Genomic DNA, 21243 nt, shown 5'->3' on the forward strand with positions numbered 1-21243 from the left:
TTGTTTATATACATTTAAAAATAGAGAAGAATTATGAACCAAAATATCATAGCTTATTTCTTGATTATGATATTATATGTAATCTCAGCTTTCTCCTTTGTGTTTATTTTCCTGAATGTTTTTCCAGTGAATTATTACTCTAATTGTCATAAAAAGTAATAGTTATTTCAGAGGGTGAGGGAGAATATAAATAATATTGGCAGTCCTGTTAAGGGCCGGGCCCTGTACTAGGTGCTTAATAAGTTTCACCAGCACAATATTTACAAGAGTCTTACAAAACAGGTGCTGTCTCCATTTCATGTGTGGAAAAATGACTAACTTCCTCAAAGTTATACACCTAATTACTTACAAAATCAATATTCTTTCTCATGCTTGTCAAAACAGAGCTTTTGCCTTCTTGAAACCATTTTGTCAGCATTCAGTATTTGGGCTAATATGTTTGGCATATGAAAACCTGTGGTTAAAGAGATGCTAAGATTTCACTAACCTCATCTTTCAGGGCAAGTGACTTGGTAATGAAGGTGGATGCTCTCCTGTCAGCTCAACCAAAAGGAGATGCAAGAATTGAGTACCAGTTTTTTGAAGACAGACACAGGTATAGAATTAATGTTGATTTTGTTCATATTCTTGAACATTAAACTCTTAAGTTTGCCTTTACCTCAGCTCCTTTATTGTTCCATATAATGTTTGTATATTAGTTCTATAGGAATGGAACGCTTGTTTGGTGTACAGTTTTCATGTATATATGTATTTGTATTCAAATGTAAAATTCATATACAGATCTCACTTGCATGAAAATTGATGTTTATTTCTAAATAATTTTGAAATAATTCTGAGTGCATCCTTTTGGTAGAAAATAGCATTTAATGAGCCGGGCGTGGTGGCTCACGCCTGTAATCCTAGCACTCTGGGAGGCTGAGGCAGGCAGATCGTTTGAGCTCAGGAGTTCGAGACCAGCCTGAGCAAGAGCGAGACCTGGTCTCTACTAAAAATAGAAAGAAATTATATGGACAGCTAAAAATATATATAGAAAAAATTAGCCGGGCATGGTGGTGCATACCTGTAGTCCCAGCTACACTGGAGGCTGAGGCAGGAGGATCACTTGAGCCCAGGAGTTTGAGGTTGCTGTGTGCTGATGCCAGGGCACTCTAGCCCGAGCAACAGAGTGAGACTCTGTCTCAAAAAAAAAAAAGAAAACAGCATTTAATGAAACAGACCAGTTGTGATTTTCTTATATTCAAGAATAAACAGATTATTAAGGCACTTCTCATACTCATTTTTTATTAAAAACTTTTGTTTTTGATAAAACAAAAATAAGTTTAGCATTATGAGGAAGTCCTTGCCTTTTTGTTCTTCAGTTTTTTATTTTAAAAAGTAAAGATAATTGAGAGACCATTACAGTGAACACCCAGATATCTTTCACCTACACCAATTGTTGTGGTGCCACATTGCTTTATCTCTGTCATCTGTGTGCATGTGTAGTCCTTATAACGTTTATTTATATGTTTGTGTATACACATGCACTCATTGTATTCTGCACCATTTGAAGGTATGTTGAAAACATCATGAAATAACATGCCTAAAGTCTTCAACATAAGTCTCCCAAGTATTAGGACTTTCTCCACAGTCCTGTTAGCATATCTCAAAAATTTAACCTTGATATGGCAGTATTAATATACAGTCCCTGTGCACATTTCTCCAGTGTCTCAGCAATGAACTTTTTTTTTTTTTTTTTTTTTTGAGACAGAGTCTCCCTCTGTTGCCCGGGCTAGAGTGCCGTGGCGTCAGCCTAGATCACAGCAACCTCAAACTCCTGGGGTCAAGCGATCCTCCTGCCTCAGCCTCCAGAGTAGCTGGGACTACAGGCATGCGCCACCATGCCCGGCTAATTTTTTCTATATATATTTTTAGCTGTCCATATAATTTCTTTCTATTTTTAGTAGAGATGGGATCTCGCTCTTGCTCAGGTTGTTATCGAACTCCTGAGCTCAAACAATCCGCCTGCGTTGGCCTCCCAGAGTGCTAGGATTACAGGTATGAGCCACCGCGCCCAGCCAGTAATGACCTTTTACAGCCATCTTTTGTGTTTGATTTGGTCAAGGTCACACATTGTGGTTAGTTGTGTGTCTTTAGTCTCCTTTAATCTTGAAGAATTCCCTGCCCTTTTTGGGGGCCAGGTACGGGCAGGGTTGTCTTTTGCGTTTTATGACATTGACCCTTTTTAAGAGTCCAGGCCAATTGTCTTGTGGAATGTTCCACAGTCTCGGTTGTTTCCTCATGATTAAACTTAGATTAAATCATTTAGGAGAACCCTGCACAGTTAATGTATGTGGGCCTTGTCTTACCTGGAAAGTACATGTATTGATTGCACCTCAGAATTCCCAGGGTTGAGTGAACCACGGATGCCTGTCCTGCTCCTCTGTGATTCTGACCTGGCATGGATTGGACTTTGTTTTAGTGGTCCTTTGTTTTTTTATAGCCAATCCTTACAGGGATCAGATTTATGCGGTCAGACTATTTGATGATGGCAGGCTGCAATGCAGACCCTCTCTGTTTGCACTGGCTGTGTCTCCTAATTTCTTATGTTGCCACTTGGGGGAGACTTCTGTGACTCCGAGCTAATCCTTGTTGAATTTTGCCATCAGCATCCAGATTTGCACCCATTTTTCAACAGTCTGTGTATTTTCAGGAATTAACTCACTATCTCGCGGGAAATATTTCCCAATTGACCTAACATTTTTTTTGCCTTTCATGGCCAAGACCTGAGCAAAGGCCTCTTCCCTAGTCTCCATGAATTTTATATCATTAAAATGCCATAATTACAAATTCTATTATGATAAATTATAAGTATAGTTTGAGAAATTGTTATGGGATTATGTTAGTCGAACGAGTGTTTGTTATATTTAAATCAGAAGTTTCTCATTTATGCTAGAAATAAAAAGGTCTGAACTGTCATTTAGGTACACCCTTGCCCTCAAAGTGTGGTCCATGGGCCAGCAGCAGGGCATCGTGTGGGTGCTTGTTGGAAGTGCAGGCTTTGGGCCCATGCCAGACCTGCTGAGTCAGCAGCGCCTACAGCTTGCCAAGTCCCCAGATCATTCCTGTGTACAGTAACTTGGTGAAGCACAGTATTCTTTGCCATTTGCTCACCCTAGGCAAATGTGTATAAGCTCCAAATCTTCAACCTGTCTCTGTTACTTTTGGCTTTATTTTGGCCCTTTCTCTGACCAGTACAGCAAGTGTATTTAAACATGATACTTTATGTATTTATATTGTTCTTGTTTCCACCCAATATTCCTCTTTTGGTTTTTGTCTTGCCATCTTTTTGTTGTAGAGACGTGGAGGTGAGTAGAGGACCTCACAGAGTCAGTTTTGGGGTAGGCCTGCTGCTGGTCACCTAGAACACTGTGCTGGCTCAGAACATGAACCTGTGCCCAGACCTGGCTCGGGCAGGCCTGATCAGATGTTACACTCCAATGTAGAGCCTTGTTTGAGACTCTTCCTCTTGTTCACTGTGAGCGTTTCTATAATGCTATTCTCTAATATGCTGCTCCCTCTAGAGTAGCAGAGAGGTGGAGGTGCAGATTATTTTAGGGCAGTGGCTCTCAAATTTTGGCTTTTTAAAATGCTGATTGCTGGACCTGTCCCCGGAGTTTCTGATTCAGTAAGTCTGTGTTGGAGCCTGACAGAGCGCGTCTAACAAGTGCCCAGGTGAAGCTGATGCTGCTGGTCTAGAGCCACACTTCGAGAGCAGTTGTATGGGAGTAAAAAAGTTTTGTTGTATTGGAATAATCATTGGCAGTTGATTGAATCTGGAATTGTTATATCAGAGAGTGAAAACCTGTGCACTGACACAGCCAGAAAGCTATTTCTTTTTTTTTTTTTTGAGACAGAGTCTCACTCTGTTGCCCAGGCTAGAGTGAGTGCCGTGGCATCAGCCTAGCTCACAGCAACCTCAAACTCCTGGGCTCAAGTGATCCTCCTGCCTCAGCCTCCCGAGTAGCTGGGACCATAGGCATGTGCCACCATGCCCGGCTAATTTTTTCTATATGTATTTTTAGTTGTCCATATAATTTCTTTCTATTTTAGTAGAGACGGGGTCTTGCTCTTGCTCAGGCTGGCCTTGAACTCCTGAGCTCAAATGATCCACCTGCCTCGGCCTCCCAGAGTGCTAGGATTACAGGCGTGAGCCACTGCGCCCAGCCCAGAATGCTATTTCAATGAGTATTTCCAAAGCAGTTAAGATTTGAAATAATCTTCATCATTGTCTAAACTATAGTTACCCAGTTTTATTGGTTATATTCTGTCTCGTGTTTTACTTTTGTACTCATCCTATTGGATAAATGTTCTCGCATAGCAGATCATAGCGGAGTAGCAGTAACGAAGCCACATTAAAGTATCATTCAGAACAAAGTATTGATTTAAGCAATTAATGATTTTGGAAAATTGGGTATAGTTTTAAATTCTTTCAAGTTGATTCTTTTTAAAGTGCGTCAGAGGCCCCTGTTCCACCTAAGTCCCCTACGTCAGTGTGCCTTCACAGGGAGCTCCATTGGGGTAGATGAGTGTTCTCCCCCAAAACCCTAGAGGTACAAACTGAAGCCTAATCAGCCCTCGCTGTTCACTTATTAAGACCTGACAAAATATGTATAACTTGCTGACAAGTATGTGATTAAATTATTTTTTTTTGGCCTCATAAATTGGTTTAGTTCTTTAGGAAATGTGGCTGACGGTACATATTAACCACAAAAATATTTATATCCTATGACTCCGTAATTTCGTATCCAGCACTTCTTTGAGCCTAAAGAAATTTCTAAATATGGAGAAAGTTGGAAGCACAAATTGTTTAGAGATCAAAAGCCATCTTAATGTCCAGCAGTAAAGCTTAAGTAAACTATGGCAGATTCATTCAGTAAATAAAATATCATTTCTTATTCAGGATGCTTGTTCCTGTAACAGTGTGTGCAAATCTCTATGCTAAAGTGGTGGGGGAGGGAAGGAAATTGTTTTAAAATTGCTAATATTCTGTGGTTATTACAGTTAATTTTTATACAAGTATCTAGAAAGGATTATATACAGATACAGCTAAGTGATTGGGCTGGGATAGTGAGATTTTTGTGGTTGTATTTTTCCTTTTTCTCTGTTTTGAGGTTTTTCTGGAATGTTCTTAAGTTTCTCTTATTATTTTTTAAAAATTGATTTATTCCTTCTCTCCTCGTATTCTTCTTGCCAGGAAATAAAAAATTGGTATAAATAATCAATAACTATCAGAAGCTACCACGAGTAGCTTTTAACAGTTTTTGCTTAAATATAATTTCAAGCTGGTTTTCCTCTCTGTCTGTACACAAATCTTTCAGTCCATTTCAAGTGAGCCTGAGTTATTAGAGTTTTGCAGTCTTTGGGGTAGACAATCACATAGTTGGCCACCATTGTAGCGTAGTTGCTCTAAATCTAAAGTTTTTTGAAATGCTGAGAAGGCTGATAGTTTATGTTGGACCAAAAAAGCTACAGCTTAACTTTGTTTCCTGTTTTCTCCATGTTAATGTTTTGTCCTTTTGATCTCTGTAGTGCCGTAAAACTGAGGCCGAAGGAAGGGGAGACATACTTTGACGTGGTGGCTGTCATTGACCCTGTCACCAGAGAAGCGCAGAGGCTTGCCCCATTGCTCTTGGTAAGACAGGTGCAGAAGCAGTTCAGAGCACCTTTATCTGAAGGAGTCGCATCTCTGTGATTCGCTGAAAGCCTCACTTCTCCTTAGCATCTCCGTGGTTCTCTGAGAGCTTCACTTCTCCTTAGCCATCTTCCAAGGGCAGTGGACAATGTTACAGAGCACCCTGGGCAGAGCAGTCTTCATAAAGATTGATGATGGTGTCATAACCTTAGGAAGTTGGTGCTAGTTTGGTTGGCTGCCTCACGTAATGAAAAAAAATGGTTAACATCCTCATTTAGAGCAAAACGTCTTTTTTTTTTTTTTTTTTAAAGAGACAGAGTCTTGCTTTGTTACGCAGGTGAGAGTGTAGTGGTTCGATCATAGCTCACTGCAGCCTTGAACGCCGTACTCAAGTGATTGTTCTGCTTTGGCCTCCTAGAGTGCTAGGATTACAGGCAGGTGCAACCACACCCCAGCCTAGAGCAAAACATCTTTGAATTAAGTTGATCTATGCTGTATTTTAATTTATAATGGCAAAGAGGTATAAATGAATTCTTTTTCGTTTTCCTTTTTTAATAACTACCATGGATTTTTGTCATGGCATATCTTTTAAACACCAATAACTTGTTAACAATTTTAAGGATATTTAAAAGCTCTGACAACACAGTCGCCATAACATTTCTTTTAGTTATATTTCTTTAAGGTAACATTTTTATTGCTATATAATCACCTAACCTTTTTTCTGGGTATTTATATGTGTGTGTTTTATATCCTTTAATGTGAGCTTTGATGATGAGTCCTTATGTTTTCCTTTTGCTTCCCCACAGCCATGTGTTGAATTTCTTTATGTGAGGGGCAGTGATTTGCAGTAGCCAACTTCCCTACTTTTTGGCCAAGTCACATGTATGTGTGATTTAGATTCTGCACTAGTGTGATTTCCAGAAATTTCTGCACTGTAAACTTTATGGCAGTTATTATCCTTATATCTTTTCTTGAGATATTAAGAAATGTTCTCTCTTAAAAGAGAATACTTTGTATAATTTATTATTTACTCAGTGTTAAGTAATCAATTTGTGAATAATAAATTTAAATATTTTGTCATCTGGTTTGCTCTTTTAGGTTTTGACTCAGCTGATAAACATGAATCTGAGAGTATTTATGAACTGCCAATCTAAACTTTCTGACATGCCTTTAAAAAGGTAAAACATGATATTTAAGAAAACAATTGAAAAAATGGTACCGAATCTGAAGGCTGATATCGAATGCTAAAGGATCAAACAGGTTTATAGGTGAACATCATTTTTGAAAGGTCATTTACTAAATGTTCAGTTTTGCCAAATACTTGCTCTGGTCTGAAATTCTAGAAGATAGTCTGGGCATGGGAGCATTGAGGTGGCATTAACCCAGGCTACTTGCATTTGTGCTTTTCATCTTAAAAGAAGAATAGTCATTTGAAGTTGGAATATGTAAGAGGAAGCTTGCTTAGGCTTCTTTGCAGTTATCTCAAAAAAGAGGACAGGCTTAGCTATATACTGTTAAGAGCTTTGGAATGGTCATTTATGGAAAAAGTAATGCAAAAAGCAATAAATAGTGTAGCATATATTGTGATTATGGGAAATTCTTACCTTGGAAATATACTGTGTTCTACAGTTTAGCTTCTAAGTGTATTGAAACAGTCCACATGTACTCACCATTAAATTGGTACTAGTAGATCAACACATATGCACATATGGAAGTAACATTAATCGGGTGTCTGGCAGGTGCGAGGGGAGAGGAGGGGATGGCTAAATTCACACCTAATGGTTGTGGAACATGCTGTCTGGGGGATGGGCACGCTTGTAGCTGTGATTCTGGCAGTGCAAAGGCAATTTATATAACAAAAGCGTTTGTACCCTGTAAGATTCAGGGAAAAAAAATTAATTAATTAAAAAAAAAAAAGGAAACAATGTTTGCAAGTGACCACAGGGTTTCCAGCTTCCATCATCATCCTTGTATGGGAGAAATGTTTAAATTATTACAGTGTTTTCAGGGATAGTCTGAGAACCCAATCAGTATTTATGACTTGAGTTTTAAGAGAAAAATGAATTCTTCCCAAAGGGAGAAATGTACTTAGGAAATGCTTATGGCCCTAACAGCAGCCATGCTCGTGAAGGAATGGCCCTCCCTCAGTCCTGTAGCAACTGCAGGAGACAATCTTAGGTCAAAAGATGATTTTGGAAATGCTTTTACCAATTTGGAAGGATACCCCCCTCCAAATCTAGTTTGTTTTAAGCCAGTAGTTTAACTGCATAAATTCTAAGACCATGGCCACATAGAAAAAAATCTAACACCTTTCTTTTTAATTGCAGCTTTTACCGTTATGTCTTAGAACCAGAGATTTCTTTCACTTCAGACAATAGCTTTGCTAAGGGTCCAATAGCAAAATTTTTGGATATGCCTCAGTCTCCACTGTTTACTCTAAATTTGAACACACCTGAGAGTTGGATGGTAGAATCTGTGAGAACGCCATATGATCTTGATAATATTTATTTAGAAGAGGTAAGACTATCATTGTTTCCAAATATCTAATTGTGTATAAAAACTATGTATGATGTAGTGGTAGACTTTGAACAGATTGAATCGCAGTCTAGATGGGCCTCAGAGACGTTAGTGTTCAGATATGATACTTTTTAAAATAACAGCTTTATTCATATATAATTCATGTAGCATAAAATTTCCCCCTTTAAAGTATATAGTTCAGAGGTTTTATTTATTCACAGAATTGTGCAGCCATCACCGTGATCTAATTTTAGAATGTTTTCATCATCCCCAGAAGCAGCTCCATACCCCGTGGAAGTTACTCCCCGTTCTCTCCAGCCCATGGCAACTACTGATCTGCATCCTCTCTCTGTAGATTTGCCTATTCTGAATTTTGTCTAAATAGAATCATACAGTATGTGGTCTTTTGTGACTGGCTTCCTTCACTTAACAAATGGTTTTCAAGATTCATCCATGTTGTAGCATGCATGGGTACTTCATTTTTTTAATTGCCAGATAATATTCCATTGTATGAATATACCACGTTTAATTTACCCATTCATGAATGGATATTTGGGTTGTTTCTACTTTTTGGCTATTATGAATAACGGTGCTATGAACATTGAGTACACATTTTTATGCTGATCCATGAATATGGGATATATCTTTCCATTTAGTTCTTTAATTTCTTTCAACAATGTTTAGAATCTTGTCCTCTCATCTGTATTTTTGGAATGACCTCCTTACTGTTTTTTCTCCTTTCTCTTTCCAACCCAGTTTTTATAATTGTATGCAGTCATTCACCAGCACCACAGTCAAAATACAAAACATTTCTATCACCCCAAAAAAGTTCTTTTGTATCCCTTCGCAGGCAATCCCTTTCCCTCACCCCTGGTCTCAGGCAACAAGATCTGTTTTCTGTCATTATAGTTTTGCCTTTTCTCAAAGTTCTTAAAATATCCAATATGTGTAATAAATCCTTTTTGTCTGCTTCATTCATTTTGCAAAATGCTTTTCAGGTTTATCTATGTTGTTGCTGAGTAGTCTTCAAGAGACTAATTTTGATATTGCAGGTGGACAGCATAGTGGCTGCCGAGTATGAGCTGGAGTACCTGTTACTGGAAGGTCATTGCTATGACATCACCACAGGCCAACCCCCCCGAGGACTACAGTTTACCTTAGGAACTTCAGCCAACCCCGTCATCGTGGATACCATTGTTATGGCCAATCTGGTAAAGAATTAGTTCTTCAGATACTGATACTGTAGTTATATTAGTTTGGACACTACAGTTTATGATGGAGCAATCTTAACCACAGAGTGAGATTAAAATTCATAATTGACTGAATTTGGTCTATATAAAAAACGTTAGTTCAGCTAAATTTGTAGGTTAGAATTACACGTCAGCTTAAAAGAAAAACCTGATGGGATATTCTGTCCCTGAAAATGGATTGCTCATGAGCTGACTGCCTTTTTCTTTTCTTTGGATGTTCACAGCTTATTCACACATCACACGTTGATTCTTCTCTGAAGTACAGATAAAAGGCAGACTTCTTGGCTTGACTGGCCTGCATTTTGCTAGAGTTTCTAATGTGTAGTTTTGTTTTTTTTTTTAAGAGAGTTGCACTGATTTGTTTACTATCTTGTCTACATTATAAGTGACTGATATTTCAGAAGAAGAAGTAACTATCCCTCAGAAACGGCATTTTGGTGTTTTGAAGAGAACTAAAATTTGGTGTTTCTTCTTGCTCTAGGGCTACTTTCAGCTAAAAGCCAACCCAGGAGCTTGGATTCTCAGACTCAGGAAGGGACGCTCTGAAGATATTTATAGAATCTACAGGTAGGATTAAGTGAGGCAGGTACATTTCTCCAGAACATTTTGAAATGAGAACCAGCTCTGACTGACTACTACTCGGGCAGTTAGCGAGGCATCGTGAATTTCATTTGCAGTTGTGTGTGTGGTGAAACAATGCTTTTGTTCCACCCAGAAATGTGGTGCCCCCAGCTCCCGTCCTGGCTGTCTAGGGCTCTTGTCCTCCTGTGCTTCCCAGGTGGACATTGCCAGTCTCTTGAGTGTTTCAGACTTCAGGGCTCTCCCGTCAGAATCGTACCTTGCCTTGGAACCCTGCTGTCTGCTAGACGACAGCAAATATAGTGAATTCCTATTGTTTCTGTGACTTTCTGCACCTTGAAATTTGGTGACTGAAAATTTTCGTCATTACTGTGGATTAGTAGAGAAACATTTTTAATATTCCCTTCTCTGCTCCTCTGTGCCTGCCAATAGAGCTTGTTATAGCTCTTCTTACAGCGTGAAGGCACCGGGTTGAGTACAGGACCTTCAATCAACTGCCTGAGTGGCTCCCGGCAGAGGAGAGAGGAGGACAGTGCTTTCAGCACTGTTCAGTCAGAGGGCGGAGTGCTGGGGTTCCAGTGGTGGTTCAGGGTGGCCCATCCTGCCCTGCTCCTTCACTGAGGCCGCCGTGCGTGGCTCACACCTTGTGAACACAGACGGCTATTTAGCGCTCACCACACACTCGCCATGCCTGGGGCCTCTCCCTGGTGATGGGTAATTTGAAGGAGGACTCACAGGGAAGTTCGGGCAGGCACTGTGTATGAAGGTAAAGGTTTTAACAGGTGCTTCTTTGTAGCTTGAAGGGGCTTCCTTCAGGTTGTGAGAAAGTGATTTGTTCTACCAGCATAGGCAACATAGCAAGACCTTATCTCTAAAAAACTTAAGTAGCTAAGTAAATTAGCCTGGTGTGGTGACGTGTGCCTGTAGCTCCAGCTACTTGGGAGGCTGAGGTGGGAGGATAGCTTGAGCCCAGGAGTTCAAGACCAGCTTGGGTGATACAGTGAGACATCGTCTCTAAAAAAAAAAAAAAAACCAAAAGAAAAAGAAAGTTTTTTGTTCTGAAAAACTTCTTTATGAGAAAGACGATGTACAAATATGGCAGATTGCTATGAGACCATTACTGCATTTTGAGAGTTGTGATTGTGATATCTCTCTTGCTTGTCTCTCTAAGCCATGACGGTACAGATTCTCCTCCTGATGCTGATGAGGTTGTTATTGTCCTCAACAACTTCAAAAGCAAAATTATTAAAGTGAAGGTGAGTTTTGGTATGCTAAGGCAGCCACCCTTTTATAGTTGCTATAAGTAGCAGTATTCTGTTGTTTGGTAGCTACTATATAAAAATACGTATCTTGAGAGCACCCCAAGACTCCTTTTGGAATTAACTGTAGCAATTGCAGAAATGCTGCTTTAAGGCAAAATGTCTTTGTATTAATAAATGTCAGTGTGTGACTTTCTTTAACTGAGAGATTGCACCTTTTGGGTAATCTCAGTGAGCAATGCAAGTCCCATTTTACATAAAATGTTCTCATGGCTGCAGTGTTGCTTTATATAGCCACAATTAATAGAATTATCGATGATTCTATTCTCAGAATATTGGGGAATGCCAGTGAAAATTTCAACAACAATAAAATGGTACTTTAATTTCTTCTCACTTCTACTTAGTGTTCTCAGAATTTTGAAGTTCTTAGTGCCTTAACTTAATGTAAAATATATTATGAAATGAATGATCATCACATGCAGTGAAATGTAAAGTAGGCCACAGATGGTTGAGCAGAAAAATGGTCACTGTGCTACCGAGAAGACTCAGCCTGCCTGTGCTAGAGAATCCTGAAAAAAGCTCGTGACGTGAAATGCCTCCCTCCTGACAGCTGGGGCCCTGGCAGGCAGCGCCCTCCCCTAACACTGCCTGTCTGCAAATGTGCTGCTCATTCCACTCAGACTGTATTTCCTACACAGTTGAGTTTGAGGTTCTTTGCCCATTTTGCAAGCTGAAAATGGCTACTGTCTAATAAAAGAGATTGATGTCTTCTCACTTAAGTTTCTGGGGGGAGCATCCCAAAGAAAATGCTTCTGTTGAATACTTTGAGACTCTAGGTGCGGTTGTACCTGCTTGTGGAAGAAGTGATTGATAATTCCCTGTTGTTGACCGTACTCACAGTGTACATCCAGTGAAAATTGTGCCTTTTAGACTACCAAGAGGAATAAGATGTTTATCATATATGATTGCAGGTTCAGAAGAAGGCAGACATGGTGAATGAAGACTTGCTGAGTGATGGAACAAATGAGAATGAGTCTGGATTTTGGGACTCCTTCAAATGGTAAATTGGCATCATGAAAAAAGTGCTTTTAAGAAAAAACTGAGCTACAAGCTCCATCCATCCTCCCTCCTTTTTGACTCTTGTAATTCTGTCTGAGCCTTTTACATTTTGCTTTGTGCAGCCACATCTCGCACTCTCGTATTTGGAGTAGACGGGTGTTTTCCACATGATTAACTAAAAGAGGGTAATATCTCCTCCTCCTGGTGACATTGCTTCTGTTCCATACTTGAGTCTTATTGGGTTGTGTGCTGTTTGGAGGGTTGACTGGTAATTGCTCAGTTTACTTCCTGTTGTAGAAATTACATTCTGTGGCACAGCCCATGTTCAGTCTGTTCCCAAAGCAGCGCAGCGTCTTGGAGTGAGCATTTGCCTTGGTACCCTGTGGCTGGCTCTGCCGGCCTGTGCTCTGTCCGCCTGTGCTCTGTCCCGGGGCGCGAGGGTTGCCTTGGGACTGCTCTGGCTCACCCCACCCTCTAGGGAAGGAGTGGGGGAGGGAAAGAAGGCACCGTCTCTTTCCTCTCTCCTTAAAGGCCTGGGCGTCCGTACCAACATTTCAAGTGACCTTGTTTTTACCTTTATTGTTATAGGGGCTTTACAGGAGGACAGAAGACTGAGGAAGTAAAACAAGATAAAGATGACATAATTAATATTTTCTCCGTTGCATCTGGTCATCTCTATGAAAGATTTCTTCGGTTAGTGTTGTTGATTATTTTGGTATATGTGGATGCATTTGTCACAGTATTCTTATTTGGGGAGAAAAAGTTTTGTTGGATTCTGCCCATTATACTTCTGTGTGTTTGAAGCACTCCTGAGGACTGTGAATAGCTTGCCATAAGTAATTGTATTTGTGTTGTTCTGGTCAGCTCCATGAAGCTGAGCTATGTAGTAAATTCCTCCATGTGGATATTATTAATACAAGGCTGTAGACCATTCACACCACTGCACGCAGTATAGACAGTGGCATTTACTTGGCTACCAAGTGCTGCCTAAACCAGAAATTTGGAGGTTGACACAGAACATGGAGGGGAACAGAATCACTCAACACTTCACTGCCGTCTAAAGATTCATGGGGTCTTAGAGCCAGGAGAGACCTTAGTTCTCACGTATGAACACACCAGAGTGTGAAGGGACTTGCCAGAGGTCACACAGCTAGAGCCAAGGGGGACTGCAGGCTTGGGCCAGCTGATGTGGTGGCCGGAGGGAAGACACTCAGGAACCCCTGTCACAGCATTGGAAAGGCTCGGCTCTGGAGGCGCACCTCTGCCTGAGAGGGACTTTCCTGATTGCCAGGGCTCTTTTCACTTTTCATTTTTTGCCCCAGATCTAGTATAGGAAATAATCAAAATGTCGTTTTACTCATATTTAGCCCTCCTGTTTTCAGAAATAATATCTGAGCTAAAATAATGATGATAGTAACAGCTGAATTTAACTGAATTCCTTGACTCAAAATTTGTTTTTGTTTGTTTTCAAAGTAGGGAATCCTGAGCCCGTAACCCCTCGCCCACCTGCCTCTGCCTGCTCTCGCCCCCCGCACCCCGCACGGGCTGCAGCAGGCGTGGGCTCGCCTCGCGCTTCCCTCAGCACCACACACTGCCACTTCCCTCAGCACCGCACACTGCTGGCACTTGGCAGGGGTTACAGCCTCCGGTTTTCATCTGAACTGTAATTAATATATCCATTCATGAAGCAGTTTATTTAAAGGTGTAACAGAATTAAAACATTTGCCTCTGTCAATTAAGTACATTGGTAAGAAATGCCCCTTCTTTCCCAATGATAACTTTATGAGCAGGGATAAGTACAATGTCCCATCACTAAGTCTTTTTCTCTGCCTAATTGAGCCATCAGTTAGCTCTGCTGTGAAGAACATTTAGCTGTCTTGTGATTGACACTACTTAATGCTGTTGCAGTTAAAAACATTGGAAAATTATTATTATTATTATTTGCTTGTGTTTGGCAGCATAATGATGCTATCAGTGCTGAAGAATACCAAGACTCCTGTGAAATTCTGGTTCTTGAAGAATTATTTGTCCCCCACATTTAAGGTTTGTTTTACAAGGAACAGGCAAACATTCTTATTAAGGAGATATTTACAGTATTTTTTTTTTACTAGTTTTGTTTTATCTGTATACTTTGAAAAATTTTCCTTTTATTAGGATCCCCTAATTTAGTTGCATATTTCTATGTTGATTTTATTCTCCCTGCTTGGTCTGTTTGAGAGGAACAGTTGTTATAAAACAAAACACAAAATTATGACTGTTTGAAGCTTGGATAATATAGCAGAAGAGTCTGTATTGGTTTACATTGAAGAGAATGATTAATTTTATCATGAACACTACCAGATGATATATAGAAATAATGCTTCATCTGTGCAAAACAGGCAGCACACTTGGAAAGTTTTCTGCTTTGTTTGTATCAGCCACTCTTTGTCATCTAAATTGATTTATTTCCATCTTTTTTTTTTCTGTGGAATTTACTAAATGCATTTAATATATTCAGCAACATCTCTCCTAGATAATTAATTCAATTCTGATCTCCTGGAAGTACTTGTATTTAGAATTTGAAAGACTTATTCATTAATGGCAACAAATTTGTCCCGAGTTTTGATTTTCCTACATTATTTCCTGGATTAGACCTAGTCTTGAGAAAGACTTATAATCAAGCTCAATAAATGTTTTACTGAAATTAAGTTTAGACAAATGAACTTAAAGTTCATGTGTATTAAACACGAACACACACACACAGATACAAATCTAAAAGCCTTAACTTAAAGATTTCTGTCATTTCATCTGGTGACCAGAAGTCAAAAAGCAATGGGAATTTGACAAAAGTTTATATGTATTCCTTTATGTAGTCACAAATGGGTTGGGGCCAATTCTTTGTTAGACTGCTGTTTTGGTAAATGTGTTTTATTTGTGCTGCATTCATGGTGGTTATCTTACATTGTTAATGCAATTTTCTTAATCAGAGGAAATGATTGTTTGTTGTTCCCTGTGTCTAAAAATAGGAGTTTATACCTTACATGGCAAATGAATACAATTTCCAGTATGAGCTTGTTCAGTACAAATGGCCCCGGTGGCTTCATCAGCAAACTGAAAAACAGCGCATCATCTGGGGTTACAAGATCCTCTTCCTGGATGTACTTTTTCCACTAGTTGTTGACAAATTCTTATTTGTGGATGCCGATCAGGTAAACTCTTAAAGGCCAGATTTGTTTTGTTTTGTTTTGTTTTGTTTTGTTTTGTTTTGTGTTGTTTTAGACAGTCTTGCTCTGTTGCCCCAGCTAGGGTGCAGTGGTGTCAGCTTAGCTGACTGCAACCTCCAACTCCTGGGCTCAAGTGATCCTGCTGCCTCAGCCTCTCCAGTAGCTGGGACTACAGGTGTGCACCATTATGCCCAGCTAGTTTTTTCTATTTTGGGTAGAGATGGGGTCTCGCTCTTACTCAGGCTAAAGATCAGATTTTAATAGCTTGTATTAAAGGCAACAGACTTCTTTTTCCTTTTTAAATGATATTTTTCTAGTTATGGAAAAGTATGTGCTTATTTTACACTTAGAAAATATGTAAAAGTATCACTCAGATGTGATTACTTTTTAAATTTACATTTGATGTATCTCCTTTCCTATGTCTTTTTAACATAATTGTGGTAACATCATGTATGCAGTTTTTATCTTAATTTGTTTAACATAAAAGTTAAAAAATAAGGTTTAACAGTGCTCGCCATCATCTCCAGTGATCTGCCCAAAAGCTGGGTGTTACTGGCACGGGTGATAGACGAAGCTCAAGTGGATGCTTGGCCTCAGTAATAGGGAGCAGGGCAGGTTCTCTTCCAGCTGTCAGGATTTGACTTAATTAAAGGGAACACATTGTGATTTTAGAGTATACAAACTCAAACAGCATAAATGCACTTCTGCCTACAGCCTTCCGCCTCACCCTGAGCCGGCTGAAACCCGAGTCAGTTACCTGAGTGCAAGTAATGTAATGTGTGCATACATCATTTGGACAAAGGTTTACCCCCCTCTTTGGAATTCCCCTCAGCTGGCTTAGCCTGAAATCTGCTCTCCTGATTCTAACATAGCCACATATATTCCTTGTGGAGCACGCAGACAGGCAAGGCATTGTTCCACACCTGTGTGGCAACGGATGTAAGCTTCCCGACAGCCTCGTGGGATAGGTTCTGTCCTTATCTCCAGATAAGGAAGCTAAGGTACAGAGACACTAAGCAATTTAGATGTGTTCTATTTCTACTCCCTTTTAATACTTGGAATACTGTGTGCCACGTACTAGGTCAGGGTCTCCCATGTTAGTGAGGGAAACCAGCTGGTACGTGGAGGAATGCAGGCTCACGCTGTGTCCACTGCCAGCCCCTGTGCTGTTGACCGCTAAGCTGCCCTCCATGCTGCCTTCAGTGAGGCACTCTATATCTTAGGGAAACTGCATTAGAGCTGTCTGCATGGTTGCTTAACAAATGGCTTTTGATATTCTTTTCTCCAGATTGTACGAACAGATCTGAAAGAGTTAAGAGATTTCAATTTGGATGGTGCCCCTTATGGCTATACTCCTTTCTGTGACAGCCGAAGAGAAATGGATGGCTACAGGTTCTGGAAGTCAGGGTACTGGGCCAGCCATTTAGCTGGGCGAAAGTATCATATCAGGTACTGAGAAGGGAGTGCTGCTCACGCTGTTGTATAGTTTTCCTTTCTTTAAAATTAATTTAAAGAAAGCTAATTAAATCAACCCAAATTAAATTAAGTTTGAGATTGTGAGTGGGTAATACCTTAATATGGTTTAAAAATAAATATTATAAAAAATAAACAATAAATAATCTTCCTAATCCTGTCTCTCTCCTACCCAGTTCCCACCCCCACAATAGATAACCTCCCCTATTTATTGTCTGTACTTCCAGAATTTCTTACAGTTATGAACGTATACTCTTTTTTACACAAAATATATTACATATTTACACCGTTTTGTAAGCTGCTTTTTTAACTTAATGTCTTACTTATAGAACTTACTATTATCAATATATAGGAAAGGACCTTACTCCTTTTTACAGCTGCATATTATTCTAGTGTATGAATGTTATTTACAGTCTTTTCCTATGACATACGTTACAATGAATAATTATCAAATACCTTATTTTTGCATATTTCAGGTGTGTTTGCAGAGTAAATTCCTAAAAGTAGACCTCTTAGGTCAAACAGTATATGCATTGATTGCATTTCTAATGAACACTCCTTTATCGTCTCTGGAGAGGTGTGATTTGGAAGATTTGGAGGGTTGGGGAGCTGTAGAGAGCAGCACGTACAGAGATAAATGTCTGGGCCTGGTGGTTTCAGTTTCATACTGTACGTTCCTTATCCAAGAGAGCTGTAACACTGGGGGGGTTTCCCCCTCTAACATTTAAGGCATCAGGATATCCTCGACTAATGGTTATTTATCAGTTACTGTAGCTTTTTATTACTGACTCTGCTGCTGCTAGAAATCTTTTGTCAGAGACTATTTCCTTTGGAAGGCAGTTAAATAAGGAACAGTGACGAAAGTGAGCTACTGGTGGCAGAATAGGGATTTTGCATTGACTTTCTCAGATATCGTTGAAGTAGCACATACTGACCATTAACTCTCCTGTAGGGCTACAGCTCACCTTTTCAGAGAGAAGCCAAAATGTTTGTCTAGTGACTTATTCCATTATTCAGTGGGTTTAGTTTTTTTGTCATAATCCATGGTTGGTTGTAACAAACGGGTCTTCTCTATTCAGTGCACTGTATGTCGTGGATCTGAAGAAGTTTAGGAAAATAGCTGCTGGTGACAGACTCAGGGGACAGTACCAAGGTCTGAGTCAGGATCCTAACAGCCTTTCAAATCTTGATCAAGTAAGTGTCCGTTTTTTATGGTTAAGACTTTCTGTGACAGAAATACAATCTTCTGTCAGAAAGTGAAGTGTATTTGTGTCTTTCTTCTCTGTTCTCTCAGAACAGTGTCTTGTTTCTTCATGGAAAGGGGTATGTGTGTGTGAGAGACATTTTATCTGATCTCACAAGAAGGCATATCAGCAGTGAAAAATATTGTAGACTTGATGTTGGTTGGGGAGAGAAATGGAGGAGGATGCTGCTTCTCTGAATAATTGCCTATCTTTTTATTTTGTACTCAAGCTAATCTGATGAGTCTGTTTCTCTGCCTCCTAGAGTCAATTTGTTTTTCTGCTGTAGGAACTAAATAGCTCAGGATTCACAATATGGAATATAGTGTCACAGTTTCCCTTTATTCTATGTCAGAAACCATGGTGTATTTCAGGAAGGTGCGCTGAATCACTGTTTATTAATGTGCTAAAGCATTTTTCAGAGGTGAGGTTATAGTTTGTTTTAGATACGTGGTTTCATGTACTTTAGGCATTTTGTTTTGCTTAAGTCTACCTTAAAGTTTTTGTCAACTTTTACTGATATACAGTGTCCATGAATAAAAGTACATAGAACAAATATACATAAATACATATTCATATACATCAAGGAATTATCACAAAGCAACTACCCCTCTATCAAAATCCTGTTCAAAAAGTAGAGCATGACCACCATCCCAGAAACCACCCTTCATCCTTAAGAAAAATATCTAGCTTTCCGACTTTTATGGTAATCACTGCATTTGCTTTTCTTCATAGATTTACTATTTAAGCATGTATTCTTAAACACCGTAGGTTAGTTTGCCTATTTTTTTCTTCTCTATCTCAGTGGAACCATAAAAGATGTACTCTTTTCAGTGTAACTTCTTTTGCTCAGCATTATGTTGTGTGATTCATCTATGCTGTTATGTGTAGTGGTACATTTTATTTATCCACTCTACATTTGGGTTATTTTCAGTTTTTGACTTCTGTGGATAATGCTACCATGAATATTCTGGCATATATACACATGTTTCAATTGTGTATACATCTACACAGGTGGAACCATTGGGGCATCAGATATATGTATCTTTACCTTTATTAGACAATTTCAAGCAGTTTTCAAAGTAGTTCTAATTTATACTACCATCAACAGTGTTAAGAGTTCTGTTGCTCCATATTTTGACTAATAATTATTGTCAATCTGTTAATTTGGTAGGTGTGAGCTGGCATTCCAATGTGGCTTTTAATTGGAGAGTTTAAACCATTTACATTTAATATAATGATTAAGGAGATAGATAGGGAACAAAAAGAGTTCCAAACAAAAAACTCACTGATACTTTTATGTTTATCTGTGTACTTTCACTGTGGGCATTCGAGTTCCTGTCTAATGTCCTTTCGTTTCAGCCTAAAGGACCCCCTTTAGCATTTCTGGCACAGTGGCTATACCAACTACAAACTCTTAGAGAATGTATAAATTTCTCTTTCATTTTTGGTGCATAGTTTTACTGGATATAGAATCTTGCTTGACAGATTTTTTTTTCTTTCAGCACCTTAAATATCTTGTCCCATAGCCTTCTGGCCTCCATGGTTTCTGAGGAGAGATTAGCTGTTAATCTTACTGAGGATCCCTTGTGTATGACAAGTTGCCTCTCGTGCTGGTTTCAAGACTCTCTCTTTCTCTTTTGACAGTTTGAATATGGTATGTTTAGGTGTGTGTCTCTTTGAATTTACTCTACTTGGAGTTCGTTGAGTTTCTTGGATGTGTGTAGATTAATATTTTTATTAAATTTGGGGAGTTTTTATTATTTCTTATATTCTTTCTGCCCCTGTGTCTCTGCTCCCCTTTCCTCTGTCCTTCCCTCTTCTTGGGATTCCCATTATTCATATGCTGATATACTTGATGGAGTCCCACAGGTCTCTGCAGCTCTGCTTATTTTTTTTTTTATTCTTTTTACTTTCTGCTCCTCAGGCTGGATAATCTCAATTGACCTGTCTTCAAGCTTGCTGATTCTTTTTCCTGCCTCCTCAAATCTGTGGTTGAACCCCTCTAGTGAATTTTTTATTTTAGTTATTGTATTTTTCAACTCCAAATTTTCTGTTTGGTTCCTTTTTATAATTTCTCTCTTTATTAATATCACTCTCCACTGTAGTTTTATTTTGCATTTTTGTAATTAATAACAAAGTTGAGTACTGTTTTGTATGTTTATGGCTATTTAAATATTGTCTTCTATGAAGTGCTTGTTTAAGTATTTGGATTGTTTGGTTTTTCCTTCTTGATTTATAGACATTCTGTATATATACTGGTAGTGAATCCTTTGTTACTTATATATGTTGCAAAATTTCCCACTTTGACTCTGTTAATAGTGTCTTTTGTGGTCCCGTTGGTCAGTATTCTCCTTTATGGTTAATGCTTTTTGAGCCTACTGAAGTCATAAAGATGCTCTTTTATTATGAGTTTTATTACTTTGCCTTTCACATTCACATCTATATTCCATTAGGAATTTGTTTTATGTATGGTGTGAGATAGAGTTCAACTTTCGTTTTTGTATGTGCATAGTTATTTCAGCATGATTTTTTTTTAAACAAAACATACTGCTCTGCAGTGCCATAGTTGTCGGAAATGAAGTACTCATATATGCATGGATCTGTTTCTAGGCCTTCTGTTTTGTTCCATTGGTCTACTTGTCTATCTTCATGCCCATACTATGGTATCTAAATTACTGTAGCTTTATAATAAATCTTGATTCCCAGTAAATCAAGTCCTCCCACCTCATTCTTCTTCAAGAGTGTCTTAGTGTATTCTTTGTGTTTTGTTTTCTCACATATATTTTAGAATTAGCTTGTCAAGTTCAGGAGGGAAAAAACACTTGCTAGGATTTTATATTTCAGTCATGTTTAATTTCTTTTGATAATACAGTTTTCTTCGTAGAGACCTGATACATCTTTGTTACTTTTAAAGCTTGTTTGTGTTGCTTGTATGTAAAATTGCAGTTGATTTTCATTCACTGTATTCAACCACCTTGCTTATAAACT

The 21243-nt window shown here is 39.0% G+C and overlaps 1 protein-coding gene across 3 annotated transcripts in view; it reads left to right on the forward strand.

The window, feature by feature from the left end:
- Nucleotides 1-21243, forward strand: part of UGGT1 (UDP-glucose glycoprotein glucosyltransferase 1) — a 103434-nt gene that overhangs the window by 68746 nt on the left and 13445 nt on the right. For 2 of the 3 annotated variants that reach the window (XM_045558867.1, XM_045558866.1), the window contains 13 exons: nt 500-595; nt 5569-5671; nt 6770-6849; nt 7999-8188; nt 9241-9399; nt 9920-10005; nt 11189-11273; nt 12248-12336; nt 12924-13028; nt 14294-14378; nt 15341-15523; nt 16827-16987; nt 18091-18205. In XM_045558867.1, the coding sequence (XP_045414823.1) occupies nt 500-595; nt 5569-5671; nt 6770-6849; nt 7999-8188; nt 9241-9399; nt 9920-10005; nt 11189-11273; nt 12248-12336; nt 12924-13028; nt 14294-14378; nt 15341-15523; nt 16827-16987; nt 18091-18205 (1537 nt within the window). The remainder of the gene's footprint in view (nt 1-499; nt 596-5568; nt 5672-6769; nt 6850-7998; nt 8189-9240; nt 9400-9919; nt 10006-11188; nt 11274-12247; nt 12337-12923; nt 13029-14293; nt 14379-15340; nt 15524-16826; nt 16988-18090; nt 18206-21243) is intronic. The other variant, XM_045558868.1, reaches the window with a different exon arrangement.

The sequence above is a fragment of the Lemur catta genome, chromosome 8, assembly GCF_020740605.2.
Source record: "Lemur catta isolate mLemCat1 chromosome 8, mLemCat1.pri, whole genome shotgun sequence".
Lineage (NCBI taxonomy): Eukaryota > Metazoa > Chordata > Mammalia > Primates > Lemuridae > Lemur > Lemur catta.